Source organism: Solea solea, chromosome 10 (assembly GCF_958295425.1).
Source record: "Solea solea chromosome 10, fSolSol10.1, whole genome shotgun sequence".
Classification (NCBI taxonomy): Eukaryota; Metazoa; Chordata; class Actinopteri; order Pleuronectiformes; family Soleidae; genus Solea; species Solea solea.
In genome coordinates this window covers 20784581-20803701 of record NC_081143.1, presented here as the reverse complement: position 1 = coordinate 20803701, position 19121 = coordinate 20784581, and the positions used below count along the sequence as shown (strand labels likewise).

The 19121-nt window shown below is 42.7% G+C and overlaps 1 protein-coding gene across 4 annotated transcripts; it reads left to right on the top strand.

The window, feature by feature from the left end:
- The first annotated feature begins 21 nt into the window (after nt 1–21).
- LOC131466560 (dynamin-2-like) lies at nt 22–18148 on the top strand. Of its 4 annotated transcripts, none has more exons than XM_058639871.1 (20): nt 22–468; nt 4035–4108; nt 4672–4821; nt 4930–5133; nt 6368–6466; nt 6565–6725; nt 6858–7000; nt 7086–7221; nt 8042–8109; nt 9325–9463; nt 11227–11313; nt 11405–11475; nt 13073–13127; nt 14647–14757; nt 15137–15246; nt 15343–15454; nt 15635–15802; nt 15934–16160; nt 16836–17087; nt 17333–18148. In XM_058639871.1, the coding sequence occupies exons 1-20, from the start codon at nt 308–310 to the stop codon at nt 17397–17399; spliced, it is 2595 nt and encodes an 864-aa protein (XP_058495854.1). In that variant the 5' UTR covers nt 22–307; the 3' UTR covers nt 17400–18148. The 4 variants fall into 4 exon arrangements, with proteins under 4 accessions (XP_058495854.1, XP_058495851.1, XP_058495853.1 ...); XM_058639868.1 differs by having other exon boundaries at nt 17330–18148; XM_058639870.1 differs by lacking the exon at nt 9325–9463 and adding an exon at nt 8392–8530 and having other exon boundaries at nt 23–468.
- The last annotated feature ends 973 nt before the right edge of the window (nt 18149–19121 follow it).

Below are 19121 nucleotides of genomic sequence, written 5' to 3'. Positions count from 1 at the left end.
CATTGACGGAGCGGGTGGAGCCACAATCTCCAGCGGAGGCTGGGTGTAGCCTAACCGGATGATGACAGAAGTTTTCTGGTCTTATGTCCCTACTTTTATTATCTGTCGTCCAGTTTGTAGCGTCGCCGCGGTCAGGACTTGTCTCCCTGAAGTTCATTGTATCTTAATGACACAGACTCACCGAGACTGAGGCGCACTGCTCTGTGTGGGAACTTTAGGTCCGCTGTGTGAGCGACCCTGTGGATCTTATCTTTGACCGGAGAGCAGAGCCGGAGCGAGGGGGCTGCACACACACCGAGGTGCCGCAATGGGAAACCGGGGGATGGAAGACCTCATTCCCCTGATTAACAAGCTCCAGGACGCGTTTAGTTCCATCGGCCAGAGCTGTAACTTGGATCTGCCGCAGATAGCGGTGGTCGGCGGCCAGAGCGCAGGGAAAAGCTCCGTGTTGGAGAATTTCGTGGGGAGGTTGTACAGTTTTTTTTATGTTGTTGTATTAATCTGGCATAGTGTAGTCATTGTCTCTCAGTTTGTGACTGTTTCCGTTCCTGTAATGACAACCAGGCTTTTGCGTAAAAGTCGCCAGCTAAGCAGTCAGTTACGCGCTCTGTGTGTCGGTGCCTCCCAGTTCCTACCGTTTTTTTGTTTTTTTTTTTCCTCCAACGGATTCTTTCCATTTTGGAGCTAAGCAATTCACGGTTGGTGATTACGCATTTTACGCAGCAAAAACCGCTGTCGATTGTGAGTCTCAAAAAACCGATCCTTACAGTGATCCATAATTTAATATGTTTCCTAAACTCTGTATGTGGAGTGAGGGGAACACCATACACAATCATGACAAAAGCAAATGTGTTTAATGTGTCTGACTATTTTTTACTGTAATTTTTACTATACAAACCAGCCACTACCGAGTTTAATTATTTCTATTTCTTTACGACAAAACAAGAGGCTTATTAATTGTGAGTAAAAAAACTAACTCACTATTTATTCACCTAAACACACTAATTACAACACAAAGATGTAGTAAGCAAACAAATGAATAATTTAAACAGGACAATTGCCACCAAATATCCAGAGGTTGTTAAATATGAGGGATATTCAATGCAATAAAAAATCTAACTACTAGGCCTACTAACTAATCTAACCCTGCAATATACAATTTACAATTTAAGCCAATGGAAATATGTGTAAATTAACTGTGAGAGCGATTTTAAGCTTAAAATTGTCTTCAAACGTGCTTTATAGATAAAAAGTATTGTTATGATTAACAATTTCCTCAGCAGAGAAACCTGTGAGCTGCTCCACGTCTCATGTCAAGACCCATTCTGTCAAACATTTGCAAAAGCTTATTTCCGTGTCGTGAACGCGTCTTTATGGGCCTCGTATCGCACAACGGGTCAGGTCAATGTTTTACTTTCAAGGGTGACACACACAGAATGGCTGTTGGTGTGATCGATGAGGTCGTCGCACAGTCGGATCAATAACCGCCGCATTACACTGAACACACAGATGGAACGTGGCTGTAATCGCCAGCGTGCAAACACGTTTCTCCTAAGAGGTCAAATAATGAATGAGTCTGAAAAGAGAGCCATTGTGAGCCCTTGATGACAAATATCACCAAACACTAAGTCAGTCTGTGGCAGTGGTTGTAGCGACGGGGAACTCACTTTGGCAAGTGCTGCTGTGAAAAGGTTTCACACAAAGGATGAAATGGGTTCACTGTGGAAAGGGAAGAGGAAGAAGACCAGGCTGTGTTGCTGCAGCACAGGCCCAATCTTCTGACCATATATAAAGTAGCTGCAGTCGTGTGCCGTGTGCTTTTATCTCCACTGTGGAGGTACCCAGAAGCGAGAGCACTTAACCCCGTCGACATGTGAGAATGATTTCATTTGTCGTCCAAGAGATAGAGAATGTTGATGAGGCTGCCATGTCTCCTTCTTTTTTTCTCTCCTTCGCCTTTTGTCTGCGATTCCCAAGCAGTGGTTTGGGGAGACAGTAGGGGCATTGATATGTGTGTGTGTGCGGGGGTCATCAGTGATGTCACCAGCTGCACCGTCATGTGTGTGTGACATAGTGGGTGCCACATACCCACAGAAAGGTTTTCATGTTTGGTAAGAAGCCAGCGGGTTTACAACCAGGGTGTGAGGACAAGATTCATTTATGGGATCAGAAAAAAAAAAAAGAAAATCCAATCCAGCCTATATTTGTAAAGCACTTTAAAACAAACACAGTGAACCAAAGTGCTGCACGGAAGAATAAATAAAAGGCATAATAGCTCACAAGGGGTGTCTATAGATAAGATGCATCTTACACAACTAAAATAAAAAATAAATAAAAACGTGGATAAGAAAATACACAATAATAACAAATCAAATAAAAATAAATTAAACAAAAAGCAAAATTAAATGGGAATAACATCAACAACTTAAACAGTGTCAAAGGCCAATGATAAGAGGTGAGTTTTAATTTCATTTGTCATTGAGTTTCATTTAATTTTAATTATTATACTTTGCCAGAACAAACATGTACTTAAATCTTTGTTGGATGCTTGTAAGATATGATTAAGAGGTGAAAGAGTTTAAATTTAAGGCGTCACAAGGGACGAAGTCAGCACTGCATCTAATAACAATTGTTATAATCAAGCATAATCTTTCAATGTTTTGTTTTTTGAAGGTCTGATACTGTTCAAAATCACCGGACTGTTTGTAATACTGTTTGTTTCTTCTTTTTGGGGAGAACAATATTTGTCACACAGTTGGAGAATTGTGTCTTTGAAATGACTCAGCACAAATGTGTTGTTAACAGCTTCATAAATGGTCTAAAATTACTGTATCGGACTAACGTTGGTATCTAAATATAATGTTTCTGACTAGCTCTTTGATTACACCATTCATCGATTATTAATCGATTACTAAATTCATGGTCAAATACTGTATTTAGATAATCCATTCATCGGTTTGAGTGTCCCTTAGTTAAAACAACTTTTCTGGATTTTTTTCAGCTTTTTAAATGTGAATATTTACTGGTTTCTTTGCTCCAAATAACAAAGAAATCATAAAAAAACAAACAAGAATTTTCAGGTTTAGCAAACACCGATCAACATTTTGGACCAAACAACTAATCGATGGTATGGAAGTATCCACAGATGGATCAATTATGAAAAAAATAACCCTGCTTCACTTTCTGTTTTTGGAATGAATTACACGTCCTTGCATCACTGTGTGAATCGTCGTAACCGGCCAGTGTTTGGCAGGAGCTGCTCGCTAACCGTGACTCCATGGTTCAATCGATAAACCGCGGTGCTGATCATAGTATTACTTGTTATGTGTGGTTTCATAAGTCACAGGAAGAGATGTGGAAAGAGGATGGGAATCACAGTTGTGTAACATCCTGGCTGCTCTGTCAGCAGTGGACAACAGGCACGGGGTGTGTTCCAATAAGTGTGTTTTTCTTTGTGTGTGTGTGTGTGTGGGGGGGGGGGGGGTCTGCTTACCTTAACACTTAAACCAAACTCTCCACTTTGCTGTTGACCTAGTGGCAAAACAGACACAGACAGAGGGACACAGACATATACGCGTGGCTTGCAGGGATGTGTTGTCAGTGACCTGGAAATGATGGCAGTCATTCTATTGAACAGGAGTTCTCGTTCTTGTGAACTTGTCTGTGGCGAGGAGAGGAAACAGAGGGAAGCGCCGCTCTCCTTGTTTTATAATGGACAGGGTTGTAAGTCAGTCGTGGCTTTGTATCAGTAGCGCTCACGCTCAGACAAAGCGCCTGCAGTTAGAGGTGGAGCCTGTTTTTGGGTATCAGCAGATACAGATTTAGTATTTTTGGCCTAAATTTAAAAAGCCTTTATTCGAAACAAGCCTCATGTAACAATCATTCAGGGGTCAGTGCTCTGACCGCTCTTTAAAATTCGATTTGACATACTTTAAGTGACACATGTCAACAGCCATTTGCCTGCCAATCTCCCTTTGCCTAAGTGGTTTATGTGTTTGTTTGTTTTTTTAACTCAACATTTGTGTTTCCTTCAGGGACTTTTTGCCCAGAGGATCTGGCATCGTCACACGTCGTCCTCTCATCCTCCAGCTGGTTAACAGTAAAGCAGGCAAGTTCTTAATTTGCATTCTTAAATCATGGACGTAGAATCAGATGCGGCAGGAGTCCACTTAAGCAACAAGGTAACATGCAGATTAACCAAATTTAGAGCTAATCTAGATTAGATTAGCTCTAAATTGACTGTAAGGCTCTATGTAGCCCTGTGATGGACTGCAACCACTCATCTTCTACCGCTTTATCCTCCACATGAGGTTCGCTGGTGCCAGTCTCAGCTGACATAGGGCAAAAGACGGGGCCACATTGTCCATCACAGGGCCACATATAGAGACAAACAACCATCCCCTCTCACACTCGTGGTCTATTTAGAGGGTCCAATTGACCTAATCCCCAAATCTGCACGTATTTGGACTGTGGGAGGAAGTCGGAGAACCCGGAGAAAACCCACACACACACACACAAAGGGAGAACATGCAAACTCCATGCAGAAAGGCCCTTCTTTTTTCCGTCTTGCTGCTGAATTGTTTCGCGTGCAATAAATACCAAAAGTAAAGCAAAACAAAGAATATATAAGCAGAAGATGTCAATCTCCTCTTTCAATCTCATCCACCACAGAGTATGCAGAGTTCCTGCACTGCAAGGGCCGCAAGTTTGTGGACTTTGACGAGGTCCGTATGGAGATCGAGGCAGAGACCGAGCGTCTCACTGGATCCAACAAGGGCATCTCTCCAGTCCCCATTAACCTCCGTGTCTATTCCCCCAACGGTAACAGACCCATACTTTGCTCCTTGAACGTGACGTGATGTATTGCAGGGTTTTCTGACCCGCGTCCTCCCCATCTTTTCTTTTCATCCACCCGCCGACGTCTCTCAGTGCTGAATCTGACTCTGATTGATCTGCCGGGAATGACCAAAGTGCCTGTGGGGGACCAGCCCGTGGACATCGAGCACCAGATCAGAGAGATGCTGATGCAGTTCATCACCAAGGAGAGCTGTCTGATTCTGGCGGTCACCCCGGCCAACACTGACCTCGCCAACTCCGACGCCCTCAAAATAGCCAAGGAAGTGGACCCTCAGGGTGAGAGAGGAAGTGTGGGTGTTTCCGTGTTTGTGTGAGAAGAATTCACCTCTATATTTGGAAAAATCATGTTAATGTTTGTGTTTTTTTTTTTTATCTTCACTTATTTCAGCCATGTTTCTAAATATACTGTAACCATGTTTTGCTCTAATTTGACACTAAGCTAATACCTCTTTGCTGCCCATTACCGCTTCCTGTTAATCTTTGCCCTTGTGCGGGCGCCGGCTCGTCACAATAATTAACAGTTACATCATTAAAAGACATGGATGTAGTGAATCAGGTTAGCAGAGATATAATTAAATGTAATTATCTCTGTCTATTGCCCCCCTTTCAATTAATCCAAAGGATCTTATTAACTGTAAATGTAAAATAGCTCAAAACCAATTACGTAGTCGCAGTCGTAATTTTATTTTTATTTTATTCGTTACAGCAACAGAACCTAATAGGGCGTGGAAATTATACACAATTCCTTATATGGACATCCTGGGGGGGTGTGTTTACAGGTCACATATTCAGGCTTTAAAACATGTCTTTTTTTTCGTCTTCTCAGTCAAAGTCATGATTCATTTTATATCGCATTTTTAGTCGTGATATAAAGTGAGCAATAATTCTGCAGAAGTCACAAAATAGACCGTTTCTTTCACGTCATTTTTGTTCATAAAAAGCGGAAAGTGAACTTTGTGAACTCTGACGTGTTTCCAAATTTCACAAATTCCATCCAATTTTAAACATTTTGAGTACTTTTGTTTGTTTATATAGTTGATAGGTGAAAATGAAATAGCTGAAAAAAAGGATATAAGACACTCTATGTTGCACATTCTTATAGCCTCTGTATATATTGTACGTTTAAACATAGTAATGGGAAAAAAAAGCAGCCAAAATGCTCTGTGTTGTAAGGGTTAAGTAACAGTCACACCAGTCATTTTTGCTCCCAGAGGACAAAAGGTGTATAGCAACTAGTAGTAATAGTATGAGGGTTAAATGTAACAGGCTAAATAAAGTCATTAAACGGTGTAAAACTCAAACTCCCCTCTTTCCATTGTGAATATCAGAACATCAGTGTCCAGTGCTGCCATTAACATCCCCCTCTCTAGGTTAGCTCCATATTGAATTAAGTGTGGTTGCACAGTGAGAGAGCCGCGTCACTCAGCGGACGCTCTAGATGAGTGACAGCTGTCACAATATAACAAAGAGTTCTTCTCGCTGACAGCTGTGTTAACACGTTTTCATTTAGGCATGCGGACGATTGGTGTGATCACCAAACTGGACCTGATGGACGAGGGGACGGATGCACGAGACATCTTGGAAAACAAGCTCCTGCCGCTGCGCAGAGGTGTGACCGCGCAAATGCTTTGTTCTAACCTTCCAACCACTGTTCACGGCAAGTTGTTTTTTTTTCCAATCATTTTGCTCACCTGTGTTTGCCTCAAGGTTACATCGGGGTGGTGAACCGCAGTCAGAAAGATATCGACGGGAAGAAGGACATCCGCGTCGCTTTGGCCGCAGAGAGGAAGTTCTTCCTGTCCCATCCTGCGTACAGACACATTGCAGAACGCATGGGCACGTCTCACCTGCAGAAAACTCTCAACCAAGTGAGGCACAGAGCCGACCATACATGCACACACTGTTTGTCAGTTAGATGCAGAGCGTCACAGGACATAAATGTTTACGTTTTTTTAGCTTTCACTTCAAGTCTCTTTTTTTTTATCCTTTATTTTTTTTAGCAACTTACCAACCACATCCGTGACACGTTGCCAGGGCTACGCAGCAAACTACAAAGCCAGCTGCTGTCGCTGGAGAAGGAGGTGGAGGAGTACAAGAACTTCCGGCCCGACGACCCCACGCGCAAGACCAAGGCTTTACTTCAGTCGGTGCACTCACAGGTTTTGGTCCACAAATAATGTCAGCGCAAGACTTTGTGAAATGTCACTCATACTATGCACAATCTACAGGATGGTGCAGCAGTTTGGCGTGGACTTTGAGAAGTGCATCGAAGGGTCCGGAGACCAGGTGGACACCTCCAACCTGTCTGGCGGAGCCAAGATCAACCGTATCTTTCACGAGCGCTTCCCCTTTGAGCTTGTGAAGGTGACTGTTGCCACTTATTCTGTTCACGTCGCCATTGTAATCGTTACGTTTTATGTGTACTTAAAACAGGAACACACAACTTAAAAGCTCTATTCATGACGTTAAACCTGATGGCACAATGTAAACATGTGGATCCTTAAAAAGTCTTAAAAGGCATTGAATTCATACAAAACAAAAAGGCCTTACTGAGTATTAAAATGTCTTAAATCCCACTTTCAAAAGTCTTGAAAAAATAATTGGTAAGAAAAAACCCCAACATCAAGTAGATATTCTAACCTTTGCACTGGACCAAAAAAAAAAATCACGTTTTATTTTTTGTTTACTGTAAATATTTCACTCCAAGTGGCATTTAAAAAGTCTTAAATGTAACTTTAGCTTCAAGCTGTAGCAACCCTGTAAAAGGACACCATTCACGTTTATATAGATCCTGATAAGCCTTGCTGCAATGTGTTTCTCTTGGCCACCTGGGTGGGCTTTCCCAACACCCAATAGAGTAGCGTTCCACCCGTTAACTACGCACAGAGGTGTTTTACTTTCACGCAATCAACCTTGTGTTCTTGTGTCCTCTCCAGCATCGTTCTACTTCCAAATAGGAACCGCTAGGGACACCAATGTTTTCTGATGTCTCTATATTCATAAAGAGGAATATTTATATAACTGCCCTCTTCATGTCCATTTTTCTATAGACCTAAAACAAATAGGTGCCCTATTTGGGTACAAAAGAACAAATCAGTTCTCATGTCTGACTTTGTGTCTGGTGTGTTATTATTTATAAAGAGCACATTAAAGCTGTGTGTCTTTTCTTTGTTTTGTGTCACAGATGGAGTTTGATGAGAAGGAGCTGAGGAAAGAGATTAGTTATGCCATCAAGAACATCCATGGAGTCAGGCAAGTGGAGACATTTGTCTCCTGACCAGTCTCTCAGCCTTTTATGTTTGTGTAAACTCAGCTTCACAAAGACCTCAAGTCTCTCAGTGTCTGTCCCATTTTTTGTGTCCATTCACTTTTTCTCCACCTCCTCCAGTGTTTCATCCACTGTTCCTCACCTGCTCTCCCTCAGTGTCTGTCCACTCGTGTCTTTCCCCATCCCTGTGCCCGTCTCGCACTCGTCCTGTGTGTCTTTATGTCCGCTCCCCTGCTCCATGCCTGTCTTGTCTGTATGTCCTTCAGGACAGGCCTGTTCACCCCAGACCTGGCGTTTGAGGCCATAGTGAAAAAGCAGATCATTAAGCTGAAAGAGCCCTGTCTGAAATGCATCGACCTGGTCATCCAGGAGCTCATCAACACAGTCAGACAGTGCACCAATAAGGTATCGCGACATGGTCTCAGTCTCCCGCCTGGCTGCCACACCTGTACATACACACACCACATAGACTAAGCCTCTTTAAGGCTGCAGGATAAGGCTGCAGATGTATTCAGTTAGACAGCGCTGCTTTGCGGCTTTTCCTGCACAGCGATCAGCAGCAGATGTAGCTGAATGTCCTGGCTGTACTGGGGTGGTGTGAGAAGCAGACAGGCTGCTGCACATTCCTGTACAGGTTCACTGCGGAACAAGCTGCAGGCTTGACTGTGTCCGTGGCTGCAGGTGAAACAAGAGTCTATGGCTGGTGTTTGGCGTCACTGTAAGGTCACATTCAGACTCTGAACCGGAAGATTCAATGTTGCACACTTTCCAATTTTGACCAGATGGTGGCAATAGAGGAGAAGTTAAAGGACCATGCACAATCAGTAGGACTCCTTCTCTGGGAATCATAGACATGTCAATGATGTAGTAAAAACAGATCCAGCCAATAGAAGGCTGAATATTAAAGTTTGGAATTACTGTAGGCTGCAATGTACATAATTGAGAACCTGCAGCTTGTTTCTGCTCTGAACATGAAGTAGAACTAACCATTCATTTATTTTATTTCTTTGTCACACTCCTCATTTTCATCTGTCTTTTCCTTACTGAAACTCTTGTCCCCGTCCCCCCAATGTCCCGTCCAACATGGGCATCAATTGTTCTACCTCCGCTCCCGTTTTCCTCGCCATGTCCCATGATCCCCCACCTCCTCTATTTTGCCGTACGCTAAACCTCCAACTTCCGTTGATGCCTCACCACAGGACGGGCCTGTTCACCCCCGACTTGGCGTTTGAGGCCATAGTGAAAAAGCAGGTCATTAAGCTGAAAGACCCCTGTCTGAAATGCGTTGACCTCGTCGTCACCGAGCTTGTCGCCCTGATCAGGAAGTGCACTGAAAAGGTAAACGGGATCAGTCGAGACGCCAGTGAAGAGAGTGAAGGGGGAAGAGAGTGATTTAGAGTACAGTCAGGAAGAGTGAAAGCGAAAGACAAAAGTTAAATGAACTAACTTGTCTTTGTTTAATGTTGCTGATCGTTGAATCCCTGCTCCACTGCTTTAAGGCTTCACACAGCACCCACTGCTCCCTGTGGTCCCCTGTCACATGACAAATCTAATCAGACTTTCCCCCCTGTCTGATCCTGGACCCCAACCTGCCCACTTACCCCCCATCAGCTCCGTGACCTGTAACATATTGACCCCATTGAGACCTGGTATTAACATCTGTCCAGAGCAGAGCACAAGTGCTCACACCTCTGTGTTTTCTTATTACGTGGTCTGACAAGTGAATAAATATACAGGGTGTCCATAAAGTCTCTTTACAATTTTAAAAATGTATTACAAAGGCAGTTGATAAGATATCTTAACCAGATTTGTCCTATTGTAATCAGTGGTTGTCAAAGTTGTTTTTTTTTTACCTCATTTAATACACCTCTATATGGGCACCATCAGTTGCACGAAGCACATCAAGACGGTACTCGATTTCTTGCCATGTTCGCTGTAGCATAGCCTCATCAATGGTGGCAATGGCATCAGAAGTCTTTGGCTTCAAGTCAGTCATGTCCCATATCTTTGTTTGATACGCGATATCTTTAACATAACCCCATAGAAAGAAGCCCAAGGGAGTGATATCTGGTCAATGTGGTGGCCAAGGAATTGGCCACTCCCTTCCAATCCACCGGTCTGGAAATGTTTGATTGAGGAACTGACGAACATGCATCTTCCATCCTTAGTTCTGCAGTTTCGCTGAGTCTGCACTTCCGATTTTGTCTCAACAAACCATGATACACACTGTGCCTTCTCTTGAGGAGTAGCCATTTTTTAGGGTTTCACCAACAGAATAACTGAAACACACAATGTCAATGGGATTATAAACTTTGATAAACACTGATCACAATGCAAAACAAACCTGGTTAAGATATCGTATCAACTGCCTTTGTAAGACATTTTTTAAATTGTAAAGAGACTTTATGGACACCCTGTATATATAAACATGAGGAAAAAAACAGTATTAGGTGAGAGGACATCAGATATGCAGGTGGTTTCTAATCCCTCCCGAGAATGCACCGGGTCCATGCAGCTCGGGAATGCGACCACGTTGTTTGACGTCGCATTCAGAGTTCAACTTAGCGCCATCTGCCTGTGGGCGGACGTTAATACCAGGCATGAACAGGGTCAGAACAACCCCCCCCCCATCCTGCTGCCCCACTCATCGAAACAGATCCCCACTTCCACACTTCCGCTGATTAGAAATGGCACAACTGTGGCTGTTTTTTTCCACCCTGTCTTGTCACAGGAGATTTTGATGTAATTTTCTTCCTCCGCGACACAGCCTTTACTGCACCACTGACACCTGTAATAAAACCTGATCTTTGCCTCTTTACTCTGATTTTTCTTCTTGAAATACTGATCTCACCAACAGTGCTAACAATGCTTACTCACCATTCCCTTAAACGTAGAGCTCCCACAACTGACGAGCAATCTCAAGCTGATTGGGACCTCAGTGCATGCCTCCTCTCTCCGTCTCTCAAACATCTTTCCCAATATTTTTTTGTCGTTAGCTGTGTGACTGCTGTGTGTTTATAGTGTTTTGTACGCCTGCATACTGAAGTCACGGTACCTGCAGCAGTGTATGTGCGTATTTGTGTGTCTGTGCGTGTCTACAGCTGGATTCGTACCCTCGACTGAGGGAAGAGACGGAGAGAATCGTCACCACTTACGTCAGAGAGAGAGATAGCAAGACCAAGGACCAGGTGTGTGTGTGTGTGTGTGTGGGGGGGGGGGGGGGTTTATCTGTACAGTTGTTGTTTTTCACTTTATAACGTGTCCTGTTTTGCCCGTCAGGTGCTGCTGTTGATTGACATTGAGCTCTCCTACATCAACACTAACCACGAGGACTTCATTGGATTTGCCAAGTAAGACATGGCCACAGTTGTCGATTACTGCATTGGGACGAGTAGAGGTGGACGTCTGTCTGTGACGTCTGAAAAAAAAGTTGTGTCGCATGTAGGGCCACCACAAACGACTGCTAAATTATTATTATATCATTGTGAGATTTAACCCTTAGAACACAGAGCATTTCGGCTGCTTTTTTCCCATTACTATGTATAAATGTGCAGTACATACAGAGGCTATAAGAATAATTTTCACCAACTATATAAACAAATCTGAGCAAAAAGCACTCCAAATGTTTAAAATTGGATTGAATATGTCTAATTTTGTGACCTCTGTGGAGCTGCAACGATTGTTTTCACAATCGATGAGTCTGTCGATTTAATCGAGTCATCGTTTGGTCCATAAAATGTCAGAAAACGTTGAAAAACATTGATCTGTGTTTGTCAAACCCGGAAAGGATGATGTTTTGTCCACACATCAAAATGATTCAATTTTAGTGATTTCTTTGTGATATGGAGCAAAGAGATGGGGAAAATATTCACGTTTAAGAAGCTAAAGCAATCATGAATGAATAACAAGCAATAATGAAAAAAAAAAAGCTTCAAACCGATTCAACTGATTCACCAATTAATTTAGTAATCGAGTAATTGTTTTAGCTCTAGACTTCTGCACACTTATTGCTACTTTATATCACGAGTAAAAATGCGATATACAATGAATCACAACTTTGACTAAACAACCTGTAAACACACACACCCCCTGGAAGTCCATAGTTGTGTATTATTCCCACGGCAATTTACCATGGGTGCACCTGATCTGTGCCGTGTGAGCACTAAGGGTTAAAAAAACAAAAAAACAAAACATATTCTCCATTTTTCTTCTGAAATGTGAATATTGTCCTCACTGTATATTGTGGTCTGTAGTTAAAACAAAGACATTTGAGAATGTTATCATTTTAAGGTTTTATGAAACACAGGTGGACATTTGAGATCATTTCCTGACATTTTCTTAAAAAAAAAAAATAGACTTGTCAATGCTCTCTGGTGGTGTTACCTCATCACTGTTCAACGAAGCATATAACAAAACATGTTGCATTGTTTTTATGAAATATATTGGCAAATAATCATTAGTTACTTTACTATGAATATAAATATACCTCATATACCTAGGACTACCTCATGTGTATAAATAGATATATATATGTGTATATATACATATATATAGGAGAGTAGTGCGGACTTGTTCCGCTTGGGTTACCACATTTTCATAAACTACTCAAACAAATCAAGAAGATCTCCACATCCTGGTACATCTTATATATATATATATATATATATATAGAGATATATATATATATATATATATATATATATATATGTAGAGATATATATATATGTAGAGATATATATATATATATATACATACATATATACATACATATATATATATACATATATATATACATATATAGATAGATATATTGATTGCTTCGTTTTGTTGTTGTGATGATGAATGCTTAGCATTTTCCATATGTTGGACAGTATCATGCGATTCTTCTCATTTGTCCACACAAAGTTTCATTCATTTGGACTTTCCTTCTGTCCCTCTGTCCTGCAGTGCCCAGCAAAGGACTGCCGCTAATGCTACCAAGAAGAGAGTCATGCCCAATCAGGTGATTACATAGGCATTTACTGCTTTTGTTGTTTGTTGTTGTTTTTTTTGAGGGGGGGGGGGGGGTTCTTTCTGTCACGGTCTCAGGCCGTCTCTGTCGTTGACCTTTGTTGCATCACATTTACATACTCTTGTCTAGTGCCCCTCCTGTCTTTTCCCCTTATTTCCTTTCACGTGTCACTTCCTCTTTGCGTGGGTGGGGGAGTCAGCGGTCAATCGCACCATGAAGAGAACAAAAATATGTGCTCCTCGATGAAGTAGTAGGAGGAAGTGAAAGAGTGACACTTGCGTATGCAGTGTGAGAAACAGATGCCGTGTTCCAAGTGGAATTGTGACTTGACCGAGCGTTATGTCACACAAATAGAAAACGTATGTCTTTATTAGGCTCTGACAGAATTCTTTAGTTCAATACTTTACAAGAATAACAATGTTCAGACTTTTCAGTCGCCTGTTAACTTTCTCAGGGCGTATAAAACAGCTGTAAATGCTCTGTTTTTAATGCATACTAAACCCTCTGGTTATGTAGGCTGATAAAGCTGTGATCTCATGAATGCCCTTTAGTATTATAATTATAATTATCATTATTATTATTACTTGGAAGTCCTCATTGCGATTCAAAATCTGTGTCACACAAGGGCCCTGGCCAAGACAGACAGACAAATATACTACTACTATAAAATAAATAAACTAGAGAATGATAAAATATCAAACCATAACAGTGTGAGTCAGTTAAGACACATCCTGTGAGACCCGCTCTTTGTGTGCATTCAACTGTTAAACATGTGTTTTGTTTTTTTCCTCTTCTTTGTCTTCCTCCTCTTTGGCTCCAAATGACGACGTCTGAAAACCAAAAACACAGTTTATGATGGCAGATTTGTGTCATCCGACCTATTGTCTTGTTTGTCTGTGAGGATAATTCTCCAATTTCATTTCTAGCTACGTTCATGGTCACAAAGCCCATGCCGGAGTGCAAATGTCTGCTTAATCCCTGTCCCTGTGTGTCTCTCCTCCCTTTGTCTTCTTGTCTGTCTGTCTGTCTTGCAAAAACAAGAATGCAGAGAAGGTTGACTCTTCACAGCGAGCCGCCGCCGTTGGTTTTGATTCTCTGTGTTTTTTGTGGTTTGTCGTCTGCACTGTGAACTTTTGTTTTTGATGTTGCTCTTGTTCTGTCTCCAGCGTTGCTTTGACATTTCTCTGAACTTTCCTCTCATTAGGGCCGGGCAACAATTCAATAGCAACGCATTTTTCAAGAAATCATTTTCTTTAGTATCAGTGTAACAAAGGTTCAGTGTCTGATATGGTTCAATGTTTGTGCAAACTCACTTTGAGATACAACATAATTGCTCAGGAATTATTGCCGTGACTCATTTGAAACTTTGATCTATTTATCGTGGTAACATTTTCTGCCATATTTCCCAGCCCTCGGTTTTATTTGGTCTTAGTCGTCTTGCTTTTGAAGTCCACTTTACTCTGCGGGGGTCTGGTGCGGTTTACTTAACTGTTGGGGCTCTGCTGTGCAGGTCATCCGCAGAGGCTGGCTCACCATCAACATCAGCATCATGAAGGGAGGATCCAAGGACTACTGGTTTGTTCTGACTGCCGAGTCTCTCTCCTGGTATAAAGATGAGGAGGTAAGGCTGCTGATTGGGCGGTAAATGGGTGTAAACATGTTCGTTTTTCCCTCTTCTCTGTGGCATGAAAGAGAAAGGTTCCTTTTCTGAAGTTTCTGAAGTTTCTAAAGCTGGTGACTTTGAAAAGAAGTTGTGTTTCATTCATACTAGTTTTTATATCTTTTATAGCATTTATCACTACATAACTGTCAGCTCTAATGGAGACTTTGCCAGTGTTGTGTGTGTTTACTTCCGCCCTGAGTAACGTCCTCCCGCTCTGGTTCCTCTTAAACTGGTGTCAACGCTCGCTGGTTTCGCCTCAAAGCACCACTGTTCTGAGGCTCCGGAACTGTCCGTCGGTCTGAAAGCACTATGTGTGTGTGTGTGTGTGTTTCTTCAGGAGAAAGAGAAGAAGTACATGCTGCCGCTGGACAACCTGAAGCTTAGAGATGTGGAGAAAGGCTTCATGTCCAGCAAACACGTCTTTGCCATCTTCAACACCGAACAGAGGTAACGATGGCGCCCTCTCCTTAAAAACAACGTTGTTATTGGCAGGTATGTTTCCGCGCGTCTGGTGAATGGTGTTGGACATGTGTGTCTTTGCAGGAACGTGTATAAAGACCTGCGTCAGATTGAGCTGGCGTGTGACACTCAGGAGGACGTTGACAGCTGGAAGGCTTCGTTCCTCAGAGCTGGCGTTTACCCAGAGAAGGACCAGGTATGCAGGAGTGTTCCCTCACTACTATTGTTGTTGCACAGCTGGGGATCAAATATTTAGGCCACAGCTATCCTCTGTGTACCTGTGTACCATGTTTATGTATTCAGTCACATTGTGGCAAACATCCTGGTGTCGAGTGGATGGAAAAACAGAGATTTGCATTTTTACTCACTTTATCAGACAGAGAATGAAGACACGATCACTCCCCCCGACACCGTGTCCATGGATCCTCAGCTGGAACGGCAAGTGGAGACCATTCGCAACCTGGTGGACTCCTACATCGGCATCGTCAACAAGTCCATCAGAGACCTCATGCCCAAGACCATCATGCACCTCATGATCAACAGTGTACGTCCTCTGCTTTGTCCGTCATACTGCACAGATCGAACCTGGAGAACATAGTTGTAAAGTAATTAATCAAGTCAACAAGGTCCAGTCTATTGTCTTTACTACGTTGCTTTGTCTTCTCTCTTCTCCAGGCGAAGGACTTCATCCACTCCGAGCTGCTGGCCTACCTGTACTCAGCAGGGGACCAGGGCAGTCTGATGGAGGAGTCAGTGGAGCAGGCTCAGAGGAGAGATGAGATGCTGAGGATGTACCACGCTCTCAAAGAGGCCCTGGTCATCATTGGAGACATCAGCACCACCACTATTTCTACCCCAGTGCCTCCACCAGTAGACGACACCTGGATGGCCAAGGAGCCCAGGTAAGAAACTGCAAAAACCAGCCGGAATAAATGACTGGTTCTCTAATTATAGATGCAATGGTGTTGCTTTTTTGTTGTCAAGATTTAGAATCATAAACTTTGGTGAATCAACAAAAGCAATGTTTCACACAGGACACCCTGATTAAATGTCAGGAGTGGCACCCCTGGTGGTCTTTTCTTTCTGTTGTTCATTTTGAAGGCGTTAGACCAGTGGTCTCAAAGTTGCGTCCTGGGGTCCACATGTGGCCCTTCAAACAATATCAATATAATATATATAATAATAATAATATATACAATATAATATAATAATAAGTTGTAACGAGTCATTTCTCTGTTTTTTTTAATTAATAGATTCATTTTGCATCATAAATATGTTTTTTTTTATTGTGAATATTGTTGCATATTAAAACAAGCACTTTTATTTTGAAATGATCCAATCCAACTTTATTTGTAAAGCACTTTAAAGCAAACAAAGTGCTGTACAGAATAATGGATAAAAGACAGAATAATTAAAAGACAGAAAAGCTCACAAGAGGCAATAGAGTACATATGAAAAATGAATCAATACGGCATAGTGATATTTCATTACGAGCTCATGTCACTTCACCAGGGAGGGAAATATTCTTAGTGTGTGTTTTAATAGATGTTCTAACAAGTGCTGTCCTGGTCTCTCAGTCCTCCAGCCTCCCGTCCTGCATCCGCAACAGCACCCCCACCCAGCCGACCCCCGGCCGCCAGGGGGCCCAACCCAGGTCCGGCACCGCCGCGCAACCCCTCGCCAGCGTTCGGTGCACCACCCGTGCCTTCGCGTCCTGGGCCTCCACCGGGACAAACGGCTTACCCTGGAGATCCAAACTCTGCCAGTGTGCCCCTTATCCCATCAAGGCCGGCACGTGTGCCGCCTGCGCTGCCACCGGGGATTCCTAGGTAAAACCCTTCATGTTCTGTGTGGAGACATTATACACACAATCTAGTGCTACTTGTGGCTTTGGCGTTGCTGGTGAAGGCTTGTTCCGTATGACATGACTTTTGGTGGTTTGGGCATCAGTGGTGCATGACTTTCTCATCATATTTTGCCTTGCATGTTTCCTCCCACCCTCCCTCTCTCCCTCCCTCCCTCCCTTGCTCCCCTTCCCCTCCTCCCCTCTCTCTCACCTCTCTTCCTGCAGCAGAAGACCCCCGGCTGCTCCAAACCGGCCCACTGTCATTCGTCCTTCAGAGCCTTCCTTGCTTGACTAGATTTCTTTCGGTTTACACATTTATATTTCCTGATGCTGTTTCAGTCTGTGCATTTCTGATGCATTATGTATGTACTTGTGTAATTTCGTGAAGGTTTGTTTTTATTGTTTATTGTTTTTTTAACAAAAAACATTTGATGATTTTGTCGACGTAAAACTCGCAAACTTTTTGTTTTTATTCGAATCCAACTGTGTCTCATAATGTATGATTCGTAGCTTTTTTTATATCATGGCAAAGGGAGTTTTAGACCTCATTTTACTTGCTAATGTTTTTACACACTAAGCACCTCATCAAGTAAGCAGCACTATTTTCAAGTCTCTTTGCTCATCATTTCTGGTCGATTTTCAAAGCAAGTGCTCAAATTAGTTTATTAAAATTAGACTGACCTTCGACATTTAGCTTGATTACTTTAAATCATTTTTTCCCCCGAGTATGAAAAGGATTCAGTATTAACTCACAGCGGACCAACTTAACATGAGGTGTAGGAGGAGGCAGGATGAGGAAAGCTGCTGCAGCAGTGGGAAGTCATATTATGCATCGCTCATAATTATTCAGTAGATGGCTTTGCCCAGCCAAAGGTCCTGCGACAGTTACCTCTCATTACTCAGTGAAAAAGGGCCATGAGCACAGATGTGTTTGAAATCCTTAAAAAAAACACACACCATCAAAACTAAACATCATATCAGAAAAAGGGGCCTCTTTTCCAGAGGTTGCAAAAAGTGATGGACTGAATAAAAGCATGGAAAAGATGAGGTGTGGCTTTGGGTGCTTCTTGCTGTCAGACTCATGCGACGTACTGTTATTTAATATCACTTAATAAACAAAACAGTACATGTGATACACACCGTGCACTTCAAATCCGACTCCTTTGCCTCAAAGCAGAGAGAGAGAGAGCAAAGCAAAGAATGTACTCAGCCTGGCGTGGCCTTCTGTCCTTACTGTATGATGGAGCTGTGGGTCACCATGGTAACTGTGGTTGCCGGTGGCAACGTAGAGTAAAGCTAGTGTTGCATATTGCTTCTGGTGTTGTCGCGGTGCACAAGGATGAATAAAGGTATGCAATTCCACTTCTCACTTTTCCCTCTCCATTGTGTTTGCTGCCTGTGTGTGTGTGTGTGTGTGTGTTACTAACACTCACTGCAAATTTTCACCGTCGTCCTCTCGTCCTCTTCTTACACAGGCGACCACCGCAAGTCCCTTCCAGACCCAACCACTGGTGAGTGAAACAGCTGCTGCTGCCCCCTCACACCTGGGTGGCTCAGCCAGCAGGAGCTGGAGGAGGCGACGCCACATTTACGGGCACGGCACTGCAGTTCAGGAACACTAAAGAGACACTCAGCTGTACAGGTTTTCCTTGCATCGGACACGTGTGACCTTTAAAAGGAGAAGAAGAATGATGAGGCTGAAAAGCAATGTGCATGATGTAAAAATATTTTTCCTGCAAAAATACAAAAATACTTGTAATCACTGTACATACATGCGAGTTATTTGGCTTGCACAGTATTTCTAGCATTGAATGTATACTGATCGTCGTGTTTTTTCTTTTTATCTATAAATAAACACTTTTCTCACTTGAAATGTCTACCTACTGTAAGACAATTAAACGTAAGAAAAGTCCAAGTCTCATAAAAGTATACATACCGCACAGGATGTCGTTGCGTCTCAACGTCACGTGATATGAACGCGCTTTGTGTAAAAGGTGACAGTAAGAGTTTGATGAGG